We start from the raw sequence: 27,473 nt of genomic DNA on the forward strand, positions 1-27,473 counted from the left end.
TCTTTCTGACTTCATGGAGTTAACACCCAGAATAGTTCGCTGGAGCATCATAACAATGAATAACGCACACAGGTATTCAATGAGCAGCTTTACAGTGTTATCTGTTAGAGGCAGGACTATTGGCTGTTTATGTCCATGTGTTGTGTTTTGTGACATCACAGCCAGTCTTGTAATCAGTGAAATATGGCGCTTACATATGTGGGCGTGTACACTGATCACTGACTTTTGAAATGAAAAATATTTGACATTTTAATTTCTGGTGACCAGACAAACAGAGAATAAATTGTGGAGGGGGCGGAGCTAAAGTATTTTGGCAGGGCTAAGTCACACCATTGAAATGCTCTCTGCTGAGACCAATTGGTCATAAGTCATTAATGACAAATATTATATAATATAAATTATATTTTTAACTTTTATTATGAGCACAAGTTTGTGTGGCTTCACTGTAAACAGATACACTGATAACTCATGTTGTATGTCTGACAAAAGTAGCTGCTCTGTAAGTGTTTTCTTTAGTATCAAACCGCACTTTCTGTTGCCACGGTAACCACCAGCATTGTCAATGCTGCCAGGAGTAAAACCTTAAATGGCCACTGTGCAGGATTTAGTGGCATCAAGCAGTAACAGGATTCACCCTCCCCTTCCAAACATGTAGGAGATGGTGACTGCAAACCACGTTCTTGAAACATGGAGAACATAGCAAACAAGTAGGGCAACAATATAATTCACATAAATCAGTCCAGAAATAATTACATTTATTTTTTCAAATGGCTGTTATTGGCACATGGAAAGCAAAACACACAATGTAGCATTTTTTATGGCTGCAGCTATATATATATGTGTGTGTGTGTGTGTGTATATATATATATGTGTATATATGTGTGTGTGTGTGTGTGTATATATATATATATATATATATACATATATTTACATATATGCCTTTATATTTCCCTGGAAATATAAAGGCCTACTCACAAGAGATTCAGATTTGTCCACTTATGAGGCTGATTTATTCAAAATTACTAGTTACCTTCAAGGTTTATAATGGATTCTATATACATCTAGAATTTAGGTTTACCTAGAGATGTTTTTTTTTCTTTTTCAAAATGTTTTTAATGCATGTTATTAGAAATAAAAATACACAAAGGCGTGATATCTTATAAGGACCAGGGCTGTGGGCTGTGTGCATGGGTGCATGATTTTGTGGCATCATAATAACTAGGCACTTGGTAGCTAGTAATAAGTTACCATGCAGCTTGTGTAAATGTTATGTGGAAATTTGAATCGGCCAGAGCATGCACACTTGGCTTATTTCCATATTCATGTTGTCAATTTTTCATAGAGAAAGAATGAGGAGATGTAATTTGAATTTTGACTGAGGTAATTGAACCTTTTTCTTCCACGGAAAATTCCATCATACTGGACACAAATTATTATTTACATTAAAGCAGAATATCTTCGTGTATCTTAAAACATGTCCTGACTGGATCGTTTGACAAAAGCAATTGAACAATTACATTACAATAAAAAAGCAACACAACAGAGTAGATTACAATGAAGCGACTGAAGATAAAAATGTAAATAACGTAAAGAAGTAAAGTAAATAAAGAAGATGAAATAAATATATAAGATAAAATATCTCAGGGTGCTGAAGAATTCATGTGTCACACCATTGACAAAGTTACTGCTGGTACTGTTGTACTGGTGAATTTCAATTTGAAACCAGTATTTTTAATAAAATAAAAATCATGTTTTTGATGGTCTGCATTTTTTCAATAGACATTAAATGTATTTACATTCAGTAATTATCTCACTATAGTATTCATGTATATGCAACATAGTTTAAATAACATACTTTTAACTGACTTTTTTTTAGTAAAGTAAATTTGTTTGCTGGCACTACATACAGATACAGCAGTCACTCTGATGTTGTATTTCTGACAAAGTGGCTGCTCAATAACTGTTTTCTGTAATATTAAAGTGCACTTTCTGTTACCACGGCAACCACTTGTTTGTCAATGCAACCAGGACTACTATCTTAAAGGACCAGTGTGCAGGATTTTGTGGCATCTAGCGGGGAGGTTGTAGATTGCAGCAAACTTGGCTTCCCCTTCCAAGAGTGTAGGAGAAACTACGGTGACCTCTAACCTCACAAAAAAACACAGAAAGTCACCGGACATCATCTCCAAGTCAAGCCAGACACTCAAAAACATGGAGAACAAACAAGTAGAGCAACAATGTAATTCTCAGCAATGAAGACGGACAGCCGTAAAATTAACCCAGTGAGAGTTAAATCCATTTTTTCAATTGACTGGTATTGTATGTGCAAAGCAGAACACAATGTAGGATTTATTATAGGGCTGCAGCAAACTGTTTTTTTTTTTGTTCATTTGTTTGTTTGTTTTTTGATTAATCATCTACAATTGTCTTGCTTTGTTGACTTGTTTTTGTGCCTCAAGACATGTTATTGGGCATAACAACAGTAACAACACATAAAATTATATCATTTAGGTTCTGTGGGTTTCTCTTTCGTCTCCAGTTTTCTGGGCTGAATCTTCCACTGCAGACTGAAGTCAGTCCATCCCTGACTTGTTAGCACTGCACCAAGCTGAAAAGGAGTAAAAGAAATATACAGATTTTTTTTCTCTCTATTTTACTGTGTCATTTTATATCTCCAGAAGGATAGAGAAAGAATTTTACCTGCTGGAGGATTTGGGCGTTCATAGCTGGATCGGTTATGTCAGTGTCAGTCTGAATCTTCATCCTCAGCGTGGTCTTCAATATTATAACTGAAGAATACAATAAACATACAGTCACAGAACAAAGAGACACATACTCTGCATTTTGACAAATAAAACCCAAAAGAACTGGTTTAATAGTCACCTCGATGGCAGATGAAATTCATCTTTAAGCGGCAGTAGTCATCATTCCAATCATGGTCAGAATTCTCACATGTACAGTACTGGTGACCATAGTTGTTTGGTTGGCCTCCCAACCAGGACCTGAAGGAGCTTTGGCTCTTGTCAGACCATGTCCACGGCACTCTGTACAGACCAATCCAAACATAAACATTGTCTGGTTTTGCAGCATGAACCTTATTGTTTTCTGTAGCGTTCTCGATCATAGCCAAGTCTGTGTGGTGTTCTCTGCAGTAGGCTTGAGCAGAAGTCCATGTTTTTGATGCTGAGATGAACACATAGGTTTTCTCATTTTGGTTTATAACTGTAATAGATAGAAATGAAGCCAGTGTTAAATTATTGTTGTGGTTGCATCACAGTTGTGTTCTAGCCATAGTTGGAGTAGTTGAGTAGTTGCAGTGTGGTTTGTAGCTGTAATAAGTAAAAATGAAGCTAGTTTAATAAATTATTCCTGTTGCATCACAGTTGTCTTCTCTGTGCAATTAGGCTATCCCTTCTTATAGTTAGGGCTGTCCACACACACACACACACACACACACACACACACACACACACACACACACATATATATATATATTTTTGTTTGTTTGTTTGTTTGTTTGTTTTGCGGTACCAAATAAAAAAACATGTTTATTGTAGGAATGAAGATGATGTATAGTCTTCTGAGGAGTAGTCTGCTCCATAATGTAGGTTAATTAGTACATGTTATGAGATTCTCAGAGTTAGACAGGGGCTGGATTAGGCATCTCAGCTACATTTATTTGTCAGAAAACCCAAGGTATATAAGTTCAGTCGTCAGTGTACCACAGGGCAGGTCTATCAGTACATTTACATACAGCAGCAGCACTCATACATAACCGACATAGCAGATTGTTTAGGTTATTAATCAACTTTAGAATGAATATAACCTGCACAACAACTTGAACAATGTATTGAACAGTGACACATTTTCTCCCTTATGCACAGGGTGCTGGGACGATATGGATTTATGTTGTAATAGGCTATTGAGGGACAGTCAAGAGAAATCCTGTTAATGTTAAGCCTAGGTCATATCACCCACCCTTACTCATGATACACAGTCTCTTAATGTGTATAATTCAACTTTTCCCCATGGTGTAGTGTCAAAAACAAAAGTTCAGTACAAAAGTTCAGTATATATTATGTTATAATGTATTGAGTAATGCAGTTGAATTTTGTCACTTCTGACATACTAAATCCCAACTCTCCCTTAAATATCAGTCATGTTCTGAAATTTAATGCATAAGCCAGTGCGTTTTACTGTTTCAATAATTTTCAGTTAAAACATGTTGCTCTTATATGTTAGATAATAAATTTTTTGGAGTGCAACACCTCAGTCTCATGAAACTCCGATCAAAATGTCAAACTTAGCAGTTCTGATCAAATATGAAACTTTTTTTTTTCCTTCCTGAAAATGTAACAAGCACTGCTCCGACTTGCATGTGTCACTCAGCACTACATCACGTGTTCTTGCTCTTATTGGTTGTAAGTCTGTCCAATTTCCAGAGGGATTTTGGTCTGCGCCCGTTGATAACACCCATGGAAATCGAAAATGTAATGAGTGAATTAGTCTGATGATGCCAGGCTAGACATTTTATAGACCAAGCAACAATTGATCTGTTATTCAGGCAGCAAACAAACAAACAGGTTTACAGGCAGAGCTGAGATGCACCTGCAAAGCTTCAGTCCTGTAGCTGTGACATTTTCTATGGAATCCATCAGTGAACAAATGCAGTCTGTCCCTGACAAGCTAAGGCAGTAAGTATAATCCATAAAGTCAAAATTTTTCTTACCAGTATAACAAACAAAGTACTTGAGGATTTGACAGTTCACATCATACCATTCTCCAGTATCAGTCATAGCCACACAGTTTTGATTACCGCCTGCACTATTTGGTTCGTATAGTTTCCAGTTTTGGTAACCAGTTTTGCTCGTTTGACCAGTCGCTGACCATCTCCAGGAGTTTGCATCGTTGCCCATAACTCCCTTCCAGGACATTAGATTTTCACATAGTGAAAGAAAGTAAGTGTACATCAGCTTATGGTTGATTATAAAATCAGCGGACCTACGGAGCAGCCGCTGGCCAGCATCACCTGTCCTGCTCACTCCTGCACTGCTTCACGCCATGTAATTAAGGGATTATTTCAAACAAACCAGAGTTGGCGATTGTTAGAGCAGTGAAAAGATAAACCAAGGTGCTGGTGAGGTTCACTTTGTTTTGATGATGATGGTGATGATGATGATGATGAAGTGAGTTTGGCGAGAGCAATAAGTCATCCATTTCTTGTTAAACAAAACTTATCTTTTTAAGGTTTTTTGTAAAGTTTATAGCCTATCACGCTGTTGCATTGCTCTGTATACCATGCTGCAGCTAAAAAACAAGAGCTGAAACTTCACCACCCACCTTTTGACCTTCTTTCATCAATTAGGCACCAGCACATGTTGTCACCTGGATTTTTAATTAAGTGCAACAGATAATATAAAGTATATTATGCTTCTCCTTATATATAATTCCTTATTAAAATGTTCTCTCCGTGCATTTTTGTGAACTTCTCTCTGTTCTGTCTTGTTACTGTAATGCACACTGATGGACAAAGTAAAAAAAAACAAATGAGTGAAAGAATCTCAAGGGCAGCCCTACAGCGTAGGTACGGGTCTCTAGAGAGACAGACAAAGACAATAATTGGTCTGGGTGGGTGGTTGGTGGATGATTTATGTGTGCATGCAGTTTAGGGTGCACATCTCTACTCCATACACACACAAATAACTTAGGTGGCAACACACAAATTCATATCATTTAGCAGATTTGCAGACAAAAATGCAATAATAATGTAAAATGCATCAAGGTTGTGCGAGTTTCTCTTTCGTCTCCAGTTTGCTGGGCTGAATCTTCCACTGCAGATTGAAGTCAGTCCATCCCTGACTTGTTAGCACTGCACCAAGCTGAAAAGGAGTAAAAGAAATATACAGATTTTTTTCTCTGTGTTACTATACCATTCTCTTTAATTGTTTCTTGTCATTTTTTTCATCCTCTGGTGTTTTACATTTTCAAAAACAAATAAATAGAGAGAATTTTACCTGCTGGAGGATTTGGGTATTAGTAGCTGGATCGGTTATGTCAGTGTCAGTCTGAATCTTCATCCTCAGCCTGGTCTTCAATATTGTCGCTGAAGAGTACAGTGAACATGCAGTTACCAAAAAAAGAGACACATACTGTAAATGTTTTGATTGAGAAAACCCAGGATAACTTGTTTAATAATCACCTTGATGGCAGATAAAATTGAACTTTAAGTGACAGTGGTTATCATCCCATTCATGTCCAGAATTCTCACATACACAGAATTCACCACCACCATAGTTGTTTGGTTGGCCTCCCAACCATGACCGGAAGGAGCTTTGGGTCTGGTCGGACCAAGTCCACGGCACTCTGTACAGACCAATCCAAGCACCAGCACTGGCTGGTTTTGCAGCACGGACCTCATTGTTTTCCTCAACGTTCTCGATCATAGCCAAGTCTGTGTGGTGTTCTCTGCAGTAGGCTTGAGCAGAAGTCCATGTTTTAGAAGCTGAGATGAACACATAGGTTTTTGCAGTGTGGTTTGTAGCTGTAACGGACAAAAATGAAGCTAGTTTAATAAATTATTCCTGTCGCAACACAATTGTCTTCTCTGTGCTTAGACTAACCCTACTTATAGTTACTGCGAGTCAAACAGTGTTGCATTTTCATGACCGCTTATATCGCGTGAACCGCAAGCCCAATTCACCTCCAAACGGGCTGCGGTCACGTCACGCTGACCGCGGCCCAATGGTGGCGAGCCTCCTTTCTGTCCCCCTCCAACAAGTGAGTGTTGTGATACTGAGCTCATGTGTGCAGGAGAGCAGAGAGAAAGATGTTTTTTAAAGTCTCTTTACGTTCAGCTCTCCTTCTGTATCTTCACACTTCATCTTTGTTTTTAAATGTAGTTTCTCTCTTCTGTCTGTTTTTATTGTCAAGTGTCCAATTTTTTACACACAGTTGATGTCTGTCGGTCTGTGCTCACTCACGATTGCCTCCGTAAACTGTTGCTTGCGCTCATGAAGGGCGTGCTGCCCATCTGGTGCATGCTATACATTTTAGATCAAACAACAATTGATCTATTATTGAAACAGCAAACAAACGAACAAGTTCACAGGCAGAGCTGAGATGCACCTGCAAAGCTTCAGTCCTGTAGCTGTGACATTTTCTATGGAATCCATCAGTGAACAAATGTTGTCTGTCCCTGACAAGCTAAGGAAGTATAATCCACAAAATTTTCTTACCAGTGTAACAAACAAAGTTCCTGGTGCTTTGACAGGGTGCATCAAGCCAATTCCCATTAGTGGTCATAGCCACACAGTTTTGATCAGCGTCTTCACTGTCTGGTTGGGTTTCTTTCCAGTTGTGGTAACCAGTTTTGCTCGTTTGACCAGTCGCTGACCATCTCCAGGAGTTTGCATCGTTGCCCATAACTCCCTTCCAGGACTTTTCGTCATCCCTCAGTCCGATCCATGCCCATGAAGAACAGCCTAATAAGCAGACTTTATAAGATGAAGCAGCTTCTAGCCAGCTTATATCATCAGTGCTTTCGAAGGTCGCCAGGTCAGTGTATTTCTCTCTGCAGTAAAGCTGAGCATCGGTCCAGGTCCTTTTAGAGTCAATGTAGTAGTACTTTCGCTTTGGTAAATGAGAGCAGGAGTTGAAGCAGAGTCCTGAGGGTTGATGATAGAGGACATATTTAGTGTTTCGTGAATCATTTGCATGAATTGAATCAAAAGCATATTTTTATGTTTGTCAACTGTCGTGTTAGACTACACATATTTAAACACTGTACCTCTGTTGTAAAGTGCAGTCATGTAAAATCATGTAAATATCCACAGTCTGGCAGAATCCATGTACTCTATATATTTGTTTATTTATTTATTCTACTTGCATTATATGCTGCTCATAGATTACTATGAAAAATATGACAATATTTTTGTCTTCTGCACAAAATAACTGCCTTTTTTATTTTTCAGCAGTACATAAATCTCTGCCCCCTGTGAATTTATTCTCTCACTTTTTACCCTCGGGCTGTTTGACTCAACAAGCTTACAATACTGTGGTGTGGGTCATGTGACCTGAAAACCAAACCACACCATTCATCCATGAAATTATGTAAATGACGATAGTGACCTTACCAAAGAAGAGGAGAATCAGAGTTGTGTAACAATCCATTTTTGATATTACTGCAAACAAGAAGGAAATAATTATATAACACATGTATTACCACACAGGTGTTTTCCAGTTATTCTGTCTGATTTGGATCTCTGCTCTGGTTGACACTGGAAGAGGCTAGAAATGTTATAAGGTCACTAACATTCATGGAGGAACATGTATGATAAAGTCCTCACAAGTACAACACAATTAATTGGTGAAAGAGGGAGAGGACACACTCCTGAGAAAAGGTCTAATGAGAAACTAAGTGACACCTTTGTGATTTTTTTAAAGCGATAGTTCACCCAAACATGAAACATTCAATATCTACTCACCCCTGTGCTGATATGAGGATGGGTGAAGATCTCCAGTTCACAAAACACTTAGTTAAAAGTTAAAAGGAAAAAACAAAAACATTACATACACATAAGTTTCATTATTTCATAACAGAAATCATCCTTTCCCCTTTTTTTAATTTCACCATGAAAATTGTATTGTAGTATTATTTTTACATGAGTGTTTTGTGTCATTACATCCCGATCATTATCATTGCTGTTGTTGTCATTATAACTATGTTGTTACTATTAGTTTTCCATCACTATTATTATTTTATGTTCTCCATAACATATCTTCTCCAAAATTAAAACATTACTTAGTGGAGGCTTCAAATAAGCCCCCAAGTTTTCTGCCTCTTCCTGCACTGTATATCATTTGTCATAATTTTTGTGGATTTTTTTAAATGAAGCTACACTAAAACTTTTGTAAACGTCATCCAACTAATTCTTTTATATAGTTAAAGTATACTTACAAGTTTTAAAATCCAGCTGTTGACTGTTGTTGTAAGGTTGAGATCTGAAGTCTTTGCTTTTGATGCTCCAGAATTACAGTGAGGGTAACTTTGATAGTGCAATACTATTTTCATATGCAAAGTATGACTTTGGTAAAAGTCATTCTTTGGGGGTTGGTTACATCATAAATAACTTAATAATACAGTACATAAATATATATCCTTATTATTCTTAATTTAGCATAGTTGGTTTAAAAAAGTACATTTTTCTTATTTTGTTTGTGCAGGTTAAGATGCCACTTTCAGCATAAAAATAAAATCCCAACACATTGCACAAGTTCATTTGTACATTACATGACAACCACACTGCAGTGCAAAGCACTTTACGTAAAACAGAAAAGGCATTAAGAAAATAATCACAAGGAAATGCAAAATTTGTTAAATTGTCATAATCGGATTGAAAGGAGTAAAATAAAACCGAAGATGCAAATCAGCTAGTATAGAATAAAACAGTAACAGTCAAATTTTTATCTGTCTCTGCAATAGACAGAGGTGAAGCCAGAGTAACAATTAATGGTACCATAATGTTGGAGCCATTTCAGGCAATATAATACTGCTGAGCAGCACTGTTGCTTGATAATCTCCACCAGTGTACGAGCTTACTGATATTTATTTTATATTATTATCATATCTGCCTGTTCAATATGAAACTGGACCCGACTTAGATTTGCATGAAGTCTAAAAACTGAAGTCTAACCATCACTGTGAGGTTTCTAGGCAACCAGCAAAAAAACAGTAACACCACAACTTGTCATATTTTCATTTTGCCAACGCAGAAGTGGTCATCATCCAAAAGCTGGGAAAGTGAAGAGTCATTTGAGATGCAGCTCAGCACTGTTTTTCTAGTCATAAATCTGTAAGGAACACTGTCTGTCTTTAGGTACCTATTCATATTTTGAAGATCTATTGTGTATAACGGCTTAGAGCATTATGATTGAAGTATATGATGGTCATTCCCATCATCTATTCTGTCTCCCACCTTGATACAGCAGTTTTTGGGTTGATACCATTTAATACAGTGATTTAATGCAGAACTGATAACTGTTAGAAAGTGCATGCCCTTTTCCAAAGAGTCTCTATGGACGGCTTCCCAGCTGGTTCTGTGTAACAAACCATCTGGAGTGTCAGGGTCACCGCTTACTCAAAACATGGATCAAGATTTAATTTGTTGAGTATTGTAAACTTGCAGTGATATAAAGTCATACTCACAAGTTTAACAATTCAGCTGTTTGTTGTCGATCAGAGCTCAGCAGTAAATCCTCCAAACACAGACATCGGCTAATCCTTTTTAACACATTCTGTTGTGCTGCCACTATTTTCATATGCAAATCATGACATTGGTAAAGGTTAAGTTTTTGTGGTGTGCGCCATAACAACCAGTTTTTAATGTTCTGTAAAGAGTTTTAGATCTGGTTAAGATCCACATGGCGGTGAAAAGAGACGTTATGAATTTAGATGATTCTTCCCAACGGGAGCATGTAGAGACAGAACAGATGTGGACCTAAGACTAAACCCTGTGGAGGATGAGCTGCAGTAAAATAGTGAAGCATCTGTTAGTAAAATAGGATGAATGTAAGATTATAATCATCAAAGGTGGACCCAGAAATGCTGACCCAACATGCCAATCAATCAAAGAGAATTGTTTGGTCGACAGTGTTGAAAGCTGCACTAAGATCAAGAAGAATTAAGATGCAAATACAAACACAAAACAACGTTATTAGCTCATTCTTGCTGTAACCAAGATATCTACTGAACAAAATACATTTTTCATGGACAGATTCAGCTGCTACGTCTGCAAATTTTAACATGTATTTTTAAGCTAGCAGCACCGTGCTACAGACTGAACAGCAGCTGATGAAGGATGCTGTTCCAATAACACCAGAACACTGTAAAGTCCAAAATTAAAAATGTATTGAAATAAGAGGTCCCATATGCCATATTTGTTGGTGTTTATCCTCTCAAAAACATTTTCACTGCGGTCATAAAACTGTTTCCTCTCTGGCTTGTCACACATAAGGGAAGCAGCACCTGTATTAAAGGGGCAGTCTGCAGTAGTCTGACAGCACCATAAATTCTATTCATTAAAAAATAATTTCATTATTCTATAAATGTTCTTAAACAGCTACAAGAAATAGTCTAACAGGAGGTCATCGTCTGTTATAGGCCCATTATGGTTTGTGATTTATTTTTATGAATAATAACAGTTCAAAAACATCCTCCTTCTAGGTGTAGCAATATTTTTAGTGATTAGCACGATATGCTTTCATGCTGATTTGAGCATGTTTTAAATGTGTAGTTGACCAATCAGATTGCTTGGTTGGAACTACCTGTTCTATAACTTTGGTTTAAAAAGGACAGAATCAGATTAAAAGCATTTTCTAAAACCTTAGATAAGACAAGAAGCTTAGAAATTTGCCAAAATTTGTTTGGAGCAGTTGGGTCAAGACAACAGCCTCATTTTAATCATTAAAATAGGTGAAACCTTGTCAAGTAAAATAACAAAGATTTACTCAAAGTAACTTTTATTCAAGTTTTACTGAAATTAAACCATCTCACTAGTCTGTCTTACTTCATGTGGTCAAGGTGAACGGCTAGAATAATTCACTGAAGCATCATAAACAAATAACAGAGACAACTATTCAGTGAGCAGCTTTACAGCCTTATCTCTAAAAATCAGGACTGTTGGCTGTGTACATGCATGTGTGATTTTGTGACATCAAAACTTGTAAGGAAGCCATTCGTCGTCCAATATGCAACTGACATATGTGTGACATGGAAACTTGAAGCCAGCAGGGCACATACACTGACAACTGATTTTTAAAATGAAGAATGTTTGTCGTTTTAATTTCTAATGAAGTAATTGACACACACATTGTTATTCAAAGCAGAGGCTGGAGTGAATCTTCAACAAAAGCAATTTAATAAAGCTGGTGATGACAGTAATAGTATCATGAACAAGGTATTTGTTTGTGCACGTTCAGTAATAGCATCTTCATAAACTAGTAAATAATGTATGACTTAATGTCATAGTTAACATGACTTACATATCACTATCACATATCACATATTACTTATCATGATAACATCACTTGCTAGACTATTAGTTAATTACTAATAAACAGTTAGTTAATGTTAATTAATGCATTACTAAGGTTAATGGACACTTATTGTAAAGTGTTATCATATTAGACCCCACTTTCTGTTTCCATGGTAATTACTGGTGTTGTCAATGGGCCTTTTCCACCAACACTTTTGGCCACGCCGAGCCAAACCATACTGTGCCGAATTGCATTTCCACTGTCACTTTCAGTGCGCTGTGCTGCCCCGGAGATGGACCTACTCTGGAGTGAGGCCAACGCGAGCTCGACTCGCCTCCAAGTTGACCCTCCTTTCTCCCCCTCCAACAAGCGAATGCTGTGATACTCAGCTCATGTGTGTGCAGTAGAGCAGAGAGGAAGATGTTTCCTAAAGTCTCTTTATGTTCAGCTCCCAGTACTTTTGTACCTTCTAACAGAATCCTTATTTTTTGAAAAGTAGTTTCTCTCCTGTGTCGCTGTTTGTACTTTCAGGTATCTGCATTATTTTACTGTTTCATATTCCTCATATTCCCTCAGTAGTCATGTTAAGTTACTGCTGTTGCTACCCACGAATGAAGACATTTCCTGTTTGTGCCGCTTCATAATAAAAGTGTTTAAATAACAAAATAACAGGGGACTTTTATTGTGAAGACTTTAAGGAAACAGCGTATTTATCCCAGAGATGTATATGAATGATTTATCCACAGCTGCTCAACTCAAGCCTCCTCGAGCTTGTCTTCAGTTAAAAGACACACCTTGAAGTGGGTAGCCCTGTTGTAATTGAAATGCAAACTGCTGCCGTGCTGGGCTGACGTGCCAAACCAAATTGAGTTGAGCCAGGCCAGCTGTGTGTGTGGAAAAGGGCTATAAGGCTACCGGGACTAAAATCTTTAAGCACTAGTGTGTAGGATTTAGTGGCATCTATCGGTGAGCTTGCAAATTGCAACCAATTTGCCTCATTCTCCCCTTTTAAGCGTGTAGGAATACACTAATGAAAACATACTTCTGACTTTTATGTTCCCATAAATCCCTGTAATTTTACACACTTGACCTTTAAGGCTAACAACTTTAAATGGTTATTTTCAGGGTCACTTTCTAACATAAAAGCCTCTATGGCTCATCTCATTACAATTGTTACATAGGGGCCCATACTGTGTCAATATACAGCAAACAACAAGAAGCCCAAATATCTCATATAAGTATAAAGTTATCTTTCATTTGCTACATCCCAGTTACATATGCAAATTCCTTGTGTAACAACACACAAAATCATAGAATTTAGTGGATTTGCAGACAAAAACATATTAAGAATGTTAAATTCATTGAGGTTCTGTGAGTTCTTCTTTCTTCTCCTGTTTTCTGGGCTGAATCTTCCACTGCAGATTGAAGTCAGTCCACCCTTGACTTGTTAGCACTGTGCCAAGCTGAAGAGGAGTAAAGGAGAAAAGTAAAGTTTTTTCCTCTGTATTACTGTGCCGACCTCTTTAATTGTTTCCTGTCATTGTCTTCATCCTCTGTCAGTTTACATTTTCAAAAGGAAAGGAAGAGAAAGAATTTTACCTGCTGGAGGATTTTGGTGTTAGTTGCTGGATTGGTTATGTCAGCGTCAGTCTGAATCTTCATCCTCAGCGTGGTCTTCAATATTATAACTGAATAGAACAACAAACATGCACTTACAAAAAAGAGACATACTGTGAATTTTGATTGATACAACCCAAAATTATTTCTTTGTGTTGTTTCACAATCACCTCGATGGCAGATAAAACGGTGCAGTGTGTCACATCTGTCATCGTTCCATTCATGTTTAAAATTCTCAAATACACAGAACTGGTTACCACCATAGTTGTTTGGTTGGCCTCCCAACCAGGACCTGAAGGAGCTTTGGGTCTTGTCGGACCAAGTCCACGGCACTCTGTACAGACCAATCCAAGCATGAATATTGTCTGGTTTTGCAGCGCGGACCTTATTGTTTTCTGTAGTGTTCTCGATCATAGCCAAGTCTGTGTGGTGTTTTCTGCAGTAGGCTTGAGCAGAAGTCCAATTTTTCCAGTCAGAGATGAACACATAGGTTTTCTCATTTTGGTTTGTAACTGTAATAGACAGAAATGAAGCCAGGGTTAAAATATTCTTGTAGTTACATCACAGTTGTGTTTTAGCCATAGTTCAGGCTGGGCAATGTGGAATGAATTTGTTTAATTCAAAGTTTTGTTTTTGCATGATGTGTAAATGATGTGTTGATATGACTGACTGACAGAGGAGCATCATTGGTCCAGATTTTAAAAAAGACACACGTTTCAAGTAGTGGTGTGTTGATCCAATACTCAGTATTGGTATGGGTCAAATACTGGCCCATATCACTGGATCAGATAACGGGGGCAACAAAGTACAATCTGATATGAGCCATGAGCCTAAACTATCATGTAAATGGTTCATTAAACTTTGAGTAACATACTGTGAAGAGAGATGAGTCAACTGAGTTATTTTAAGCTCAAGGAAGAAAAAAAACACAAGAGCCAATTGCACTTGCATGAATGCAATTTGCTTAAATTTCATTTTGAATGTTTGAATGGTGCTAACCATTCTCTGTGTGAAATGCGCTGTGTATTTCTTTCTTCCTGGGAGCAGCAGAATATTTATTTTACAATTTGAGCATGTTGTGTTTTAGATGGCGATTTTAAGCAACATGCATTCATACAAACTTATTATTAACAGTGCAGTTGTTAAAGAGAGGGGGAAAGGACGGTAATGGTTTGTATCCATTTCAGCATGTACTCCAGGTTGCGGGATCAGTATCGGACATCAAAAAGTGGTATGAAGCCATCCCTAGTTTTGATAACTACACACCAGACTCACAACTCAGATCAAGCTGTCAAACTAGCAGTGCTGATCAAATATGTATCAAGATTCTGTGACTCCCTCTCACCTCAAATGTTTAAGACATTTTAGTGTACTGTTTAGCTGTATATGAGAAAGTTTGAAAACAGACCAAGCACCTCTCAGACTCGCTTGTGTCACTCAGTGGTGCATCACACATTTTGTTGCTCTGACTGGTTGTAGGTTTATCCAGTTGGCAGAACCATTTTGGTCTGCACCCACTGATAAGGCCTCTTGTAAATCAAAAATGAACTGAGGGAATTAGACTGACAGGCTAGACATTTTATAAACCAACCAACAGTGTATCTGTTATTATTTATTAATAATTAATAATTGTTAGTTAAACTTCTAGTTTGGACTCCAGCAAACAAACTCGGTGTGAACATATGCCACAGTTGCTATCAGATAAATTTGCAGTGAAAGCTGAGATGCACCTGCAAAGTTTCAGTCCTGTAGCTGTGACATTTTCTATGAAATTCACCAATGAACAAATGCCTGTCTGTCCCTGACAGGTTAAGTCAGTTAGTAGAATCCATGAACTCAGATCTTTTCTTACCTGTGTAACAAACAAAGCTCTTCAGGGTTTTACATGCCCAGTCATACCATTGTCCATAATAGCCCATAGTCACACAGTTTTCATCTCCACCTACATGATTTGGTTCTTTTCCATGCCAGTTGTGGTAACCAGTTTTGCTCGTTTGACCAGTCACTGACCATCTCCAGGAGTTTGTGTCATTGCCCATAACTCGCCTCCAGGACTTTGGGTCATCCCTCAGTCCGATCCATGACGAGAAAGAAGCAAAAGCAGCAGCGTCTAGCTTGCTTATATCGTCTATGCTTTCAATGGTTGCCAGGTCAGAGTATTTCTCTCTGCAGTATCGCTGAGCATCGGTCCAGTTCAGTCTCAAGTCAATGTAGTAGTACTTTCGTTTGGGTAAATGAGAGCAGGAGTTTAAGCGAAATCCTGAGGGTTGACGATAGAGGACAATATATTTAGTGTTTTATGAATCATTTGCATAAATTAAGACAATTGAAAACAGTAACATAAATTAAATGCTACTACAAGGAGTTTCAACTGGTTATGAAACAATCTCAGTTTAATACTGATGCCTTGATGTGATCTACATAAGCGAACAAGACCATCGGTGACAAGATTTCTCTATAGTTATTCTTAATGCCTGCCACCGGGTTGGCAAAGTTCCAGTCAGTTGTACGTTAGCCAGTTAAAAGGAAAAAGGATGACATTTTTATTTAGATAATTTGTTTTTACATTTTTTTTGTGTTGATGGTGGCGGAAACATTAACCCTTTTGACCACAAGCACCTATAAAATAAACAGAATATGAAAATTCCTTGTAGTAACAAAACCACATTTCAACCATTAAATTATGTAAATGACACCATTGACTTTACCAAAGAAAAGGAGAATCAGAGTCACGCACCAATCCATTTCTGATTTTACTGTAAACAAGAAGGAAACAGGTAAATAACACATGAATGACCACACAGCTGTTTACATTTATTCTGTCTGGGGATGGGGTGGAAATTTCATTAGGTCACCCAAATTCATGAATGAACACAGATGCAAGTCCTAACAGGTGAAATACCATTAATAGTAGAAAGGGAGATGACAGGATATGACACATGGATGGGTCCACAGTGGTCAGTTGGAAAATTTTAACATATCAGCCAACCATACCATGAAACCTAAGTACAAAGATATATTAGTGGTGTCTCTTTAGATGCCTACACATTTTGACCTGCAAATCAGCAAAGCAATGCTTAGGATTTCTGTTAAAAAAGGTTTAAATGGCAACACTTTTCTTTTTATATGAAGTTCACCTTTAACTTCAAAAAGGTTGATTTTAGAGCTTGTTGCAATTCAGTTTGTAGCTGTTACCCTTTTAGCTTTTAAAGAAACAATTGGATAATTATTCCCCTATGGTCCATCTTTATTGTAAAAATGCAGTGGTTTGTTGTTAGGGATGTCACAATATATTAAATGTTGTAATAAATAAATATTACATGGTTAATTCTTCTATTATTTTATATAAAAAAAGGACTGCTGCTGAGGTTTGTATTGTTTTAGTTTCACAGTTGTACATTGCAAGGTTGCAAATTTTGAGCATTTTCTTTGACAGTGGAACAATTAATAATCAGTTAATCAACAATCCTAGAGACACATTAGTTATTTGAAACATTAACTGATATACAAAAATAGGAGTATGCACGCACAGCCAATCCAAATTGCAGGTGCTGAACTGGAGGTCAGTAAATAGTCACGTAAAGAAAAAACGTCTCACACACTGCAGGGCTCAAATTTCCACTTATTTAATACACCTAAATTGTGTGCAACAAAAACACTTTCAAAGAAACAATGAGGCTCTTGTTCAGAGTGGTTGTTCTTGTCTACCCGTCCTCTGTCAAACAACAGATGACTGTCAAATGGGGCCCAATTACAATATTATGATCAGGGGATCTTCAGGGGGAGATAGCAGGTCAACAATATATGCTACATAGAAGTGGCATACATCATCTGACCAGCTGAGTCAAGTTTATCTTGTCAGAAATTTGTTATTGTCTTTTCTATAGGCGTCTATTCAGATCTTTTTTATTTTTGTATAAGGGCTTAGAACTCAAACGTTGTAGCAGCAGTTTTTGAGTTGATACCCAAAAATAAAACATAGATTTTGTGCAAATTGTCACCATTTTTGACAACTTCTGAATTGATAAAAATTGTCAAAAATCCCTCAATCTGACATTTGGATATTTTTTTAAGAATTGCATTTTTTTGTGATTGGATTACTGGCACTTCTGTCGTGGAAATTGTTCAGAAACCCCTTTTTAAAATAAATATAGCAGGGAAAGCTATCCATACTCTAAAAACCTCATGTCTCTAGTCAGACTGTGATCATTCTAGACGTCACAATAACTTTTTATATAGTGAGGTCAAGTTTCAAACTCGCTAAAATGTGGGGATGAATATCATCACATGAACACAGGTGGGCACAGGATTAAAGTTTTTTTGAGTATTCTAAACTTGCAGAGGTAGTTCACCATCTTACTTATTCATTGGAAATATTAAGGCATACTCACGAATTCAATGATTCAGCTGTTGATTGTTGAGATCTGAACTCCTGGCAGTAGATCCTCCAAACACACTGACGTCTGCAAATGCCTTTTGAATCATACTGTAGTAAATCGTAAGTCGTAAGTAGTAGTCGTGTGTGCTCTTGCCACTATTTTCATATGCAAATCATGACCTTGGTACAGTAAAGGTTAGGTGTTGTGGTGTATACCATGATGTGACCATGACATAAACATGTGTTTTGCTTATTTTTACTTCAATTTTATGTTTGAACTTCACTGGGACACTAGAAGGCTGTTTTCACATTCAGCTGCTGAAAGGAGAAAGTTTATCAACCAGACCAAAAGACAAAAAAGCCTCATTTTAGCTTCTGTTAAGATTTGGTATCTTTTCCCAGAACCCTTTGATTGAGAAATAATAATGAGGTGTGGTGAAGCTGTGTGTTACTGAAATGATCTCTCTGTGAGGTGCACACACATCCATGGAAATAGTTGATTATGTAAGACGGCTCAGGTGTCAGACGGCTCAGGTGTCAGACGGCGTATTGATTGACAGGCTTCTCAAACCCATTTCTATTACTATGTTTTAATGGGTATCTATTGATTGCAAGGTTGATTGATTTTGAATTATAACTGGCAAGAAAACTTTCCAAAACCTCCCCAAAGGGTGATGTTTCCTCACACAATTAATTCCTCTGACTCATCAGAGCTTAAATTGAACAGCCATTTTTCTGGTCCATTAACAAACTAGCCAGTGACACATATGAGACTGTTGTTGTCATGAATACAGACCATCTTGTGTGCACTTTAACCACAGATACAGGCATGACATGATGAGTACTGATTGAAGAATCGAGTTCACAGCTCTAGTTAGGATTTCCTCGGTTAAGATGAGATATGAGGTCTAAGATAGGATAAGACACAGTCATGATTATTCTTATCTATGGGACTTAAGTTAAGAGAGAACAAGCACTTAGGATTTTATTTCTGTAATGAATCCTCTGCTGTTTTATTTCAGGATCCATCCAACACCAACCTAAACTTAACTGAAGAAAGAAGACGGAGCTCAGAGCAGGGACGAGGCCTGGACCGAGGGACCAGCGTACCACTCGGTAAGCTAACCCACCTCCTGGCTGTTTCTCTGTTGTTGAAAACTAGTCTAGGTTTCTCTTCTACACTTCAGGTTAGGACTAGTACCCAGTACTTCTAAGTAAAACCCCTAGACTTGACTGGTCAGTTACACTTCCAACATAGATGTGTTATATATTTTCTTTTTCAACCAAAATTGAAGAACGACTCCATTGAGTGGCCTGAGGCGGGACATCTTGACATATACAAATACCTTGTTGGACCTCCTGGTGATGTATCTTTCGCCTTTTAAGAAACTTTTTTAAAATTGTTTCTGTAGTGTGTCCACTGTAGCATTATGATAAACTTAGATCACAAACGTGCGTGCAAATGACGCTAGTCTTTTTTTCACTTTGGCACTAGCACTTTAACAGCACTTGTTTTCACCCAAAAGGGGCTGTGGTCACAGAAAGTGACATATAGCTACTCTCATATATAGTAAAAAAAAAAAAGTAACATAATCTGGATATGCAGGATTTGGGCCAGATGGATCAAACAAACACAGGAAATTATACAAATGTATGTAATGTAGAGCATTTTTCTCCTACAAATATTCAATGTCAGTAATCTTTACATTATAATATCCTTTTGTCTTAAAACTCATGTATGACTTTTTTCTGAACATCAAAGCCTCAGGGGACTGAACAATTCACAAGGCTACACTGGCAGTCTGACTGCATACATATACAGTAGGTTACTCATGAACTGGTGAATGAGGGGCATTGCATTGGGACGCTTTTTTGGAGCAGCTGAGACTAATTTTTTATAGAAATGGAGTCACATCCTGTTTTTGTTATTTTGAATGGTCTGCATCTGTTCTTCATTAAATGTATCTGCGTAAAGTAATTATTGGTATTAGTAAAAAGTGCATAATGCATTCGTTGCAACATATTTACACGTGCAAATTGTTTGAGACAAAAGTAACATCATTATATCATTAAGCAAATTTGCAGACAAAAGATATATTAAAAATGTAAAATTCATTGAGGTTGTCTGAGTTTCTCTTTTGTCTCCTGTTTTCTGGGCTGACTGTTCCACTGTAGATTGAAGTCAGTCCATCCCTGACTTGTTAGCACTGCACCAAGCTGAGGAGGAGTAAAAGACATATCAAGACTTACTCTTTATGTCATTGTGGCATCTTCTGATCATTTTGTTCATCCTCGGTTATTTTACATGTTCAAAAAAACAAGAGAGAATTTTACCTGCTGGAGGATTTGGGTGTTAGTGGCTGGATCAGTTATGTCAGTGTCAGTCTGAATCTTCATCCTCAGCGTGGTCTTCAATTTTCTATCTGAACAGTAAACATGCAGTCAAAAAACAAAGAAACAGAATCTGTGAATTTTGACTGATAAACCCCAAAGGAATGTCTTTGTGTTGTTTAATAATCACCTTGTTGGCAGATGAAAAAAAACTCTGAATTACAGTTTTCATCACCCCATTCATGTTGGTCATTCTCAGATACACAGTGCTGGTTCAGGCCGTAGTTGTTTGGTTGACCACTTTGCCAGGACCTGAAGGCGCTTTGGCTCTTGTCAGACCAAGTCCACAGCACTCTGTACAGACCAATCCAAGCACCAACATCGGCTGGTTTTGCAGAATGTGCTTCATTGTTTTCCACAATGTTCTCGATCATAGCCAAGTCTGTGTGGTGTTCTCTGCAGTAGGTTTGAGCAGAAGTCCACGATTTCATAGTTGAGATGTAGACATAGGTTTTCTCACCTTGGTTTGTAACTGCAATATACAGAAATAAAGCCAGTTTAATTAAATGATTTGTGTTGTATCACAGTTGTCTTCTCTTTGCAGTGAGGCTACATCTACTCATGGTTCGACCGATTAATTTTAATTTTAAAGTTTCAGTTAATTTTAATTAATTTGATTTGCATTTTGTGTAAAATAACTACATAGTGAAATGAATCATTTTCAACATACACAAAAAGTTGATTTCCAGTCCACAAGTAAATTATAGGTCTATAATCATGACGCTCCACTATGTCGTCCTCCCGCCACAAATGTTGTGGCTGCATCACCAGCTGTACTCATAGAATAAGAAAAGGTGTCTCCATAATTACTGCCTGTTGCTTATAGTTTTCTTAATTATTTTAGTGAATAACGAGGATGTGTTTATCATTTGCACACGTTTCCAGTGTGAATACCATGTGACATGCTGGAATGAAAACGGCAAACTAGAAAATCTCCCCTCATTATAATCTTCTTGACGCGAACCACAACAGGGATAAATAGTTTCTTTCTCTAAAGGAAACAGAGTTTGGATTTCTGCTTAAAATAAACCAGCACTGACTGAGCTCAGGGTTCAATCTGAAGACAGCTGCTTTGATGATAACCCTGGAATCTGTGTGTAAGGGTTTATCTCTCTGCTGTATAGCCTAGTCTAAACCTGTTTGGTTTCTGTGGAACGATGTTCTGAGCGATGCATCCTGCTGTTAACGTTAACTGTCACCATTATCTTTTCTAAATATTAACATGTTTGTCTCATCCTAAAAGACAGCAAATATAATCTAAAACCATTACTGGCTAGTATTAAATCTGTATTTTCTTTGTTTTGATATCTGCATTACGTTTGCCTCAAACCAATTGCTAAACATTTTGATAATCCAGTAATTGCTTTTTTATTATTGTGGAGAGAAACATTTTGTTTATTGTAAGCTGAATATCTTTGGTTTTTGGACTGGTGGTCAGACAAAACAAACATTTTGAAGATGTCTTGGCTTTGACAATGTGATGGGCAAATGTTTTTACTCTTATCTGACATTTTATTGCCAGGAAATGTGGGAACCAATCTGCAAGCTCATGTTTCATTTGTTCTGCCAGATTCATCTGGCCACCCTCCCACTCAGACAGTCCTGGATCATGTCCTGGATCTCTCCAGGCCAGTCACAACTGTTTATTTATTTTGAGGACCGTCAACGGTCCACGTCTGAAAAGTCACATTTCAAATTTAATGTACCATGCCCACAAAAACTCAGATAAAACTGTAAAACTAGGCAGTTCTGAGCAAATATGAATCAAGATTCTGTCACTGCATTGCTGGTTTATCTTGTCATTTATTTATTTATTTTAATGTACTGTTTAGCTGTAATACGAGAAAGTTTACGCCATGGCCGCCATTTTTTCCCTCCTTGAAAATGGACCAAGCGAATGGACTTGCTTGTGTTAATCAGCACCACAATGACCTGAGTGGATTAGTCTGTCATTGTTGACATTTTTAAGATCAACCAGCATCATTCTGGCACACGATTCTGTTCTCAACAAAAACATTTATTGCACTTCTCTGGGAGGACGAGGTTTTATTTGAAATTAGATTTAGAAAACAAAACAAAATTATCAAATCATCATAATCAAATTATCAAAAAAATATGCAGTGGGAGGAGGGGCTTTGAACATGGGTGTAGTTACACTTTAAAGCCATCAGTGAGCACATGCAGTCTGTCTGTCTCTGTTAACTCAGTGAGTGAAATACATCAACTCTTTCTTACCAGTGTAACAAACAAAACTCTTGTGGTTTTGACACCTTGAATCAAACCATGCTGCATTTCTGCCAATAAGTGCACAGTTTTCAGTTCCACCGTTTTTATCTGGTTCTCCTGGTTGCCAGTTGTGGTAACCAGTTTTGCTCGTTTCACCAGTCGTTGACCATCTCCAGGAGTTTGTATCATTCCCCATAACTCCCTTCCAGGATTTTGGGTCATCCCTCAGACCGATCCATGCCCATGAGTAGGAAAAATCAGACTTTAGCCTGTTGATATCATCCACGCTGTCGAAGGTTGCCAGGTCAGTGTATTTCTCCCTGCAGTAAAGCTGAGCATCAGTCCAGGTCATTTTCAGGTCAATGTAGTAGTACTTTTGATTGGGTAAATGAGAGCAGGAGTTGAAGCTAAATCCTGAGGGTTGATGATAGAGGACGTATTTAGTGTTTAGTGACTCATCTGCATAAATCAACACAATTAAAAACAATAACAACATTTTAAAGATTAAAAGAAATCTAGAGATCCCCATAAAATAATCTAAATACAATAGTATTGAATCCAAGCAACTCGTGCTGATTGCAGGAAGTTCCATTTACTCCATTTATTAATTCTAGTTACATTGCATTACTTTTATTATTATCTGTTGATTAATGTGTGTTATTATGTGACTTCTGCAGGAGACCAGAAACTTCCATGATCTGTGAGGTTAAATTACTGATTTCACACATGGGGTCTTGTAGGTTTGAAGAGAGTGATATTTGTCTTATATAGCAGTAGTTTCCTGTTGGAAAAGGCTTGGAGAAGCAAGTCGGTGCATGCTATCTACTGGAGGTAACATACTGACTACTGGACTTTTTTAATGCTTTTAATGACAGAACAACTGAAGATATGACAGGAGAGCAGGGAGAGAACGGGGGAATGACATGCAGCAAAGGGCTGTAGGAAGAAGTCACAAGTATGTGAATTGGTTTAGAAGTATCACTCCTACAAAGTCCCTCAAGTCTCTTCGAAGGAGAGGTCGAAATAAACATTAAATGTTTTCTTTCTCATTCTTTTTCTCATTCTTTTTCTAGAAAGCTGATTCAGTAGTTTAGACATTTAAAAAAAAAAATTTTAAATCCAGTACACAATATTTTTTGTTTTCTACACAAAATGATCATGATATATCCTCCCTTTCAACATCTTTTTTCAGTACGTAAATCTCTGCTATCTGTTAATTCATTCTCTGTTTTTACCTTCAGGCCTATTTTAGGCCACATGACTCAACAATCCCACAATATGAACTGAAAACCGAAACAAACATTTCATCCATGAAATTATGTAAATGACACTCTTGACCTTACCGCAGAAGAGGAGAATCAGAGTCATGTAACAATCCATTTCTGATTTTACTGCAAACAAGAAGAAAATAGGTAAATGTTATTATTCTGTCTGATTTGAACCTCTGCTGTGTTTGACACTGAGAGAGGCTGGAAATTTTATTAGGTCACCAAAATTCATGAAAGAACAGGTGTGATAAAGACGTGAAATTAAGAGAGAGAGATGTCACACATTAAATAGTAAATAAAAACACCTGGTTGTTTTCATAAGTTGTGTACAAAGACTCATTACAACACAACAAAGTAAGTCTGAAGATAGTAGTTTGTATTCTGGGAACACTTCATTGTATTTGGTGGTGCCCATTAATCATCATTTTAGTGATTTGCAGGTCCAAAAAAAATCAATGTTAAATTTGTTTTAAAAGATAAAACATTACACAAACACTTTCCCACCACTTTGATGTGTATTTATGACCTGCTTTCCATTGAAATAAAGTAATAATAATATTGATCATTTCATTTATACAGCAGTTTTCAGTCTTCAGCACAAAGTGCCTTCCATATTACAAAATGAATGTATGACATCCAAAAAACTTCAAACAATAGGGCACACGATGAAGTGGCCCTGAACCCAGACATAAACAGATGGAAATGCAAGTACACAATATAAGAAATAAGTTCATATATACATAAGTTCAAGTCAGTGAAATGAACTTAAAATAACATTCATAAGTAAAACAAAGTTATCCTACTGTCTGTTGACTGTCACATTTTTCACCTGCAAATCATCAAAGCAGTGCTGAAGATGTTCTGATTAAAAAACATTTAAATTCCAACACATTTCTTTCTGTATTAAGTTAGATATCAAAAAGGTTGATTTGTCACCCTCCACCAGGTCTTGTTTATTGTAATGGTGCAATAGTTGGGACGAGGGGTGTAACGATATGATACTGATACTGTTTCAGACTGTGATGATATTTTGCCACAGTATTATATGGTGAATTATTCTATTTTATTATTTTAATTTATAAAAGGGCTGCTGCTCACTGCTGCATTGTTTTTGTTCTGTAATTTGCACAAAGTAGGGTTGCAGATTTTGTGCATTTTCCTCAACTGATAGTTGAACATGTTAACAATTGATTTAATAATTGATTAATTGGTCATTAATGAGATACAAAACGTCACATGAAGTGTCTTTTTCTCATTTTAAATTTTATTTCAACGATTCTGGTCTAGTCTTTCCTCCACCAATCAAAACAATGTTAAATACATTGGACTTACTGTTATTTCTAAACTAAAAAGTCAAACCAAACTGAGAGAAAAAACAAAACAAAACTATGAACTCAATAGAAATGTTACACAAAACATGCATCATCAGTTAAGAAATTTTTGATCAGTTAAATTCTTAATGCTGATTAATTGATTAAATATTTTAACGTTCCTAGCACACACATAATTCAAACATTCATTGCCAATTCATGCCAGTTTTTTCACATTCTCAGATCATAGCTGGCTACCTTTATTTTAGCAAATTAGGAGAATAGAAGCAGTTTAAAAAACAAGAAAAAAACAAAAACAAATTTTCTGTACTCATCAGATTTATTATTTGATATGGGACATTTCAAGTCTTAATATTCTTTGTTTTTTAATATTGTGATAATTATCGTATTGTGGACTTGTTATGTCGTGTTATTATTACTTAAATTTTTGGTATTGTTACATTCATATTATTGTTATTGTTACCATAAAAGTGTTGTTACTATTAACTTTTTATTATTTTCTGTATGTTAATTTTGTTTTCTCAATAACTTTGTGAAATTTTGACATTATTTAGGTGAAAGTGTCAAACAAGCCCACTGGTTCTCTGCCTCTCCCTGCACTGTATATCATTTTTTATGATAAATTCTGCAAACTAAAACTAAACTAGGTTTTCTAACTATCAGACTAATTCCCTGTAAAAAGTTAAAGCATACTTACAAGTTTAAAATCCATCTGTTGAAAACTGTTGTAAGGTTGAGATCTGAACTCTTTGCAGTTGATCCTCCAAAACTACAGTGAGTGTAAACTTAGGCTGTGACCCCCAAATAGCTTGACACTATTTTCATATGCAAAGAAGGATTCTGTATTAAAAAAATGTTTTCTTTAGGTGTCCAATCAAAAGTGTGTATGAGGACGTATGTATGTGATGGTCACTCCCATGATTCATTATGTCTCGTATGTTATTACAGCAGTCTTGGGTTGATACCAAAAAATACAGACATAGACTTCGAGCAAAATCTGACCACATTTGACAGTTTGTGAATTGATAAAAACACTAATCGCTGCTTAAGCTGTGATTGTCCTAGAGGTCACAATAAGTCATTTTACACAGTGAGGTCAAGTTTTATCTCACTACGGGGCCTAGTATGTAGACTAACATCATACATGAATATAGTTGTGCTCTTTGAATCCACTAGAGTCTCAAATTTCCAGACATACTCTGACTTTAAAAAGTAACTTGTAGCAACTTTAATTTAATTGAATTTCTTTATTATTGTACAGCTGCAGTGGTATTTCATCATCTTACTCATTCCTTAGAAATGTAAATTCATACTCACAAGTTTAAAGATTCAGCTGCTGATTGTTGAGCTCTAAACTCTTGGCACTAAATCCTACAAACACGCTGACGTCAGCTAATCCCTTTTGATACATACTGCACAGTATTTTGTTTATAGTCCTCTGGCCACTATTTTCATATGCAAATCAAGACTTAAGTTCTGTAAATGGTTTTGTGATGCATACTGCAATGTGACTGTGACACAAAAATATGTTTTGCTTATTGTTACATCACTGTTTGAGCTTTGCTGTGTAGAATTTGACACTAAAAGGCTGTTTTCATCCTCATTTGCTGAAAGGAGAAAGTTTCTTTACCAGGAAATGCAGTGCAGTCTGTCTATTAGCCTCTTAAAGCCTCTTTTAGCTTCAAATATGGATGTGTTAAATATATTAAGGTTTGCTTAATGATAATTTACTACTGAACAATAACACAACTAATGAGTGACATCTGGAAGGTTTTTGATGAAACTGACAGGAGCTATGCACTCACGACAGCCTCAAAATAATAATAATAATAATAATAATAATAAATAAAATGGTTGAAATATATTTACTCACCCTATAGTGATCAAATCATCTTACTAACCTTTCTGTCTTCAGTTCAGTTCAGTTCGGTGGGCCAGGCTACATTCCTCTATCGGCCTACATGAGTATATTTTACTTCCATCACAGTTAGTTTTGTGGTTTGTGATGATTTAATTTGGAAAATGACTAAATTACTTGTTGATGAATCAACTTGTCATTTTAGCTCTACATTTTTGGGCATAATTGTTTACATAACCATATCAAGTCATTGTGCGGCACACAACAATTAGCCAAATTATCTCATAGTATTAAATTGTTATCTTCTTTTTTTTTTTTTTTGCAGTGTAACTATATGCACATAAATGCACAAATTGCTTGCGTAACAGCTC

The 27,473-nt window shown here is 36.8% G+C and overlaps 4 protein-coding genes and 1 long non-coding RNA gene across 5 annotated transcripts in view; 1 reads left to right on the top strand and 4 right to left on the bottom strand.

The window, feature by feature from the left end:
* LOC146322197 (uncharacterized) overlaps positions 1 to 19,134 on the top strand; it is a 43,074-nt gene extending 23,940 nt beyond the window's left edge. The window contains exon 3 of the long non-coding RNA XR_014771431.1: positions 19,051 to 19,134. This is a non-coding gene — a long non-coding RNA (uncharacterized LOC146322197). The remainder of the gene's footprint in view (positions 1 to 19,050) is intronic.
* Positions 2,504 to 4,934, bottom strand: LOC146322200 (uncharacterized). Its single transcript, XM_084725815.1, has 4 exons — positions 4,730 to 4,934; positions 2,884 to 3,222; positions 2,701 to 2,789; positions 2,504 to 2,608 (listed from the first exon to the last, which is right to left on the bottom strand). The coding sequence occupies exons 1-4, from the start codon at positions 4,932 to 4,934 to the stop codon at positions 2,504 to 2,506; spliced, it is 738 nt and encodes a 245-aa protein (XP_084581941.1).
* On the bottom strand, positions 5,778 to 7,808 carry LOC146322201 (putative C-type lectin domain family 20 member A). The gene is made up of 5 exons (XM_084725816.1): positions 7,787 to 7,808; positions 7,236 to 7,664; positions 6,200 to 6,541; positions 6,015 to 6,103; positions 5,778 to 5,879 (listed from the first exon to the last, which is right to left on the bottom strand). The coding sequence occupies exons 1-5, from the start codon at positions 7,806 to 7,808 to the stop codon at positions 5,778 to 5,780; spliced, it is 984 nt and encodes a 327-aa protein (XP_084581942.1).
* On the bottom strand, positions 13,392 to 16,395 carry LOC146322202 (putative C-type lectin domain family 20 member A). The gene is made up of 5 exons (XM_084725817.1): positions 16,359 to 16,395; positions 15,503 to 15,910; positions 13,821 to 14,162; positions 13,633 to 13,721; positions 13,392 to 13,496 (listed from the first exon to the last, which is right to left on the bottom strand). The coding sequence occupies exons 1-5, from the start codon at positions 16,393 to 16,395 to the stop codon at positions 13,392 to 13,394; spliced, it is 981 nt and encodes a 326-aa protein (XP_084581943.1).
* A 1,006-nt stretch (positions 19,135 to 20,140) lies between the features above and the next one.
* On the bottom strand, positions 20,141 to 24,025 carry LOC146322203 (C-type mannose receptor 2-like). The gene is made up of 5 exons (XM_084727689.1): positions 23,989 to 24,025; positions 22,655 to 23,059; positions 20,550 to 20,891; positions 20,363 to 20,451; positions 20,141 to 20,245 (listed from the first exon to the last, which is right to left on the bottom strand). The coding sequence occupies exons 1-5, from the start codon at positions 24,023 to 24,025 to the stop codon at positions 20,141 to 20,143; spliced, it is 978 nt and encodes a 325-aa protein (XP_084583815.1).
* Between the last annotated feature and the right edge of the window lie 3,448 nt (positions 24,026 to 27,473).

This window comes from Lutjanus erythropterus, chromosome 9 (genome assembly GCF_056507025.1).
Source record: "Lutjanus erythropterus isolate fLutEry1 chromosome 9, fLutEry1.hap2, whole genome shotgun sequence".
Lineage (NCBI taxonomy): Eukaryota > Metazoa > Chordata > Actinopteri > Lutjaniformes > Lutjanidae > Lutjanus > Lutjanus erythropterus.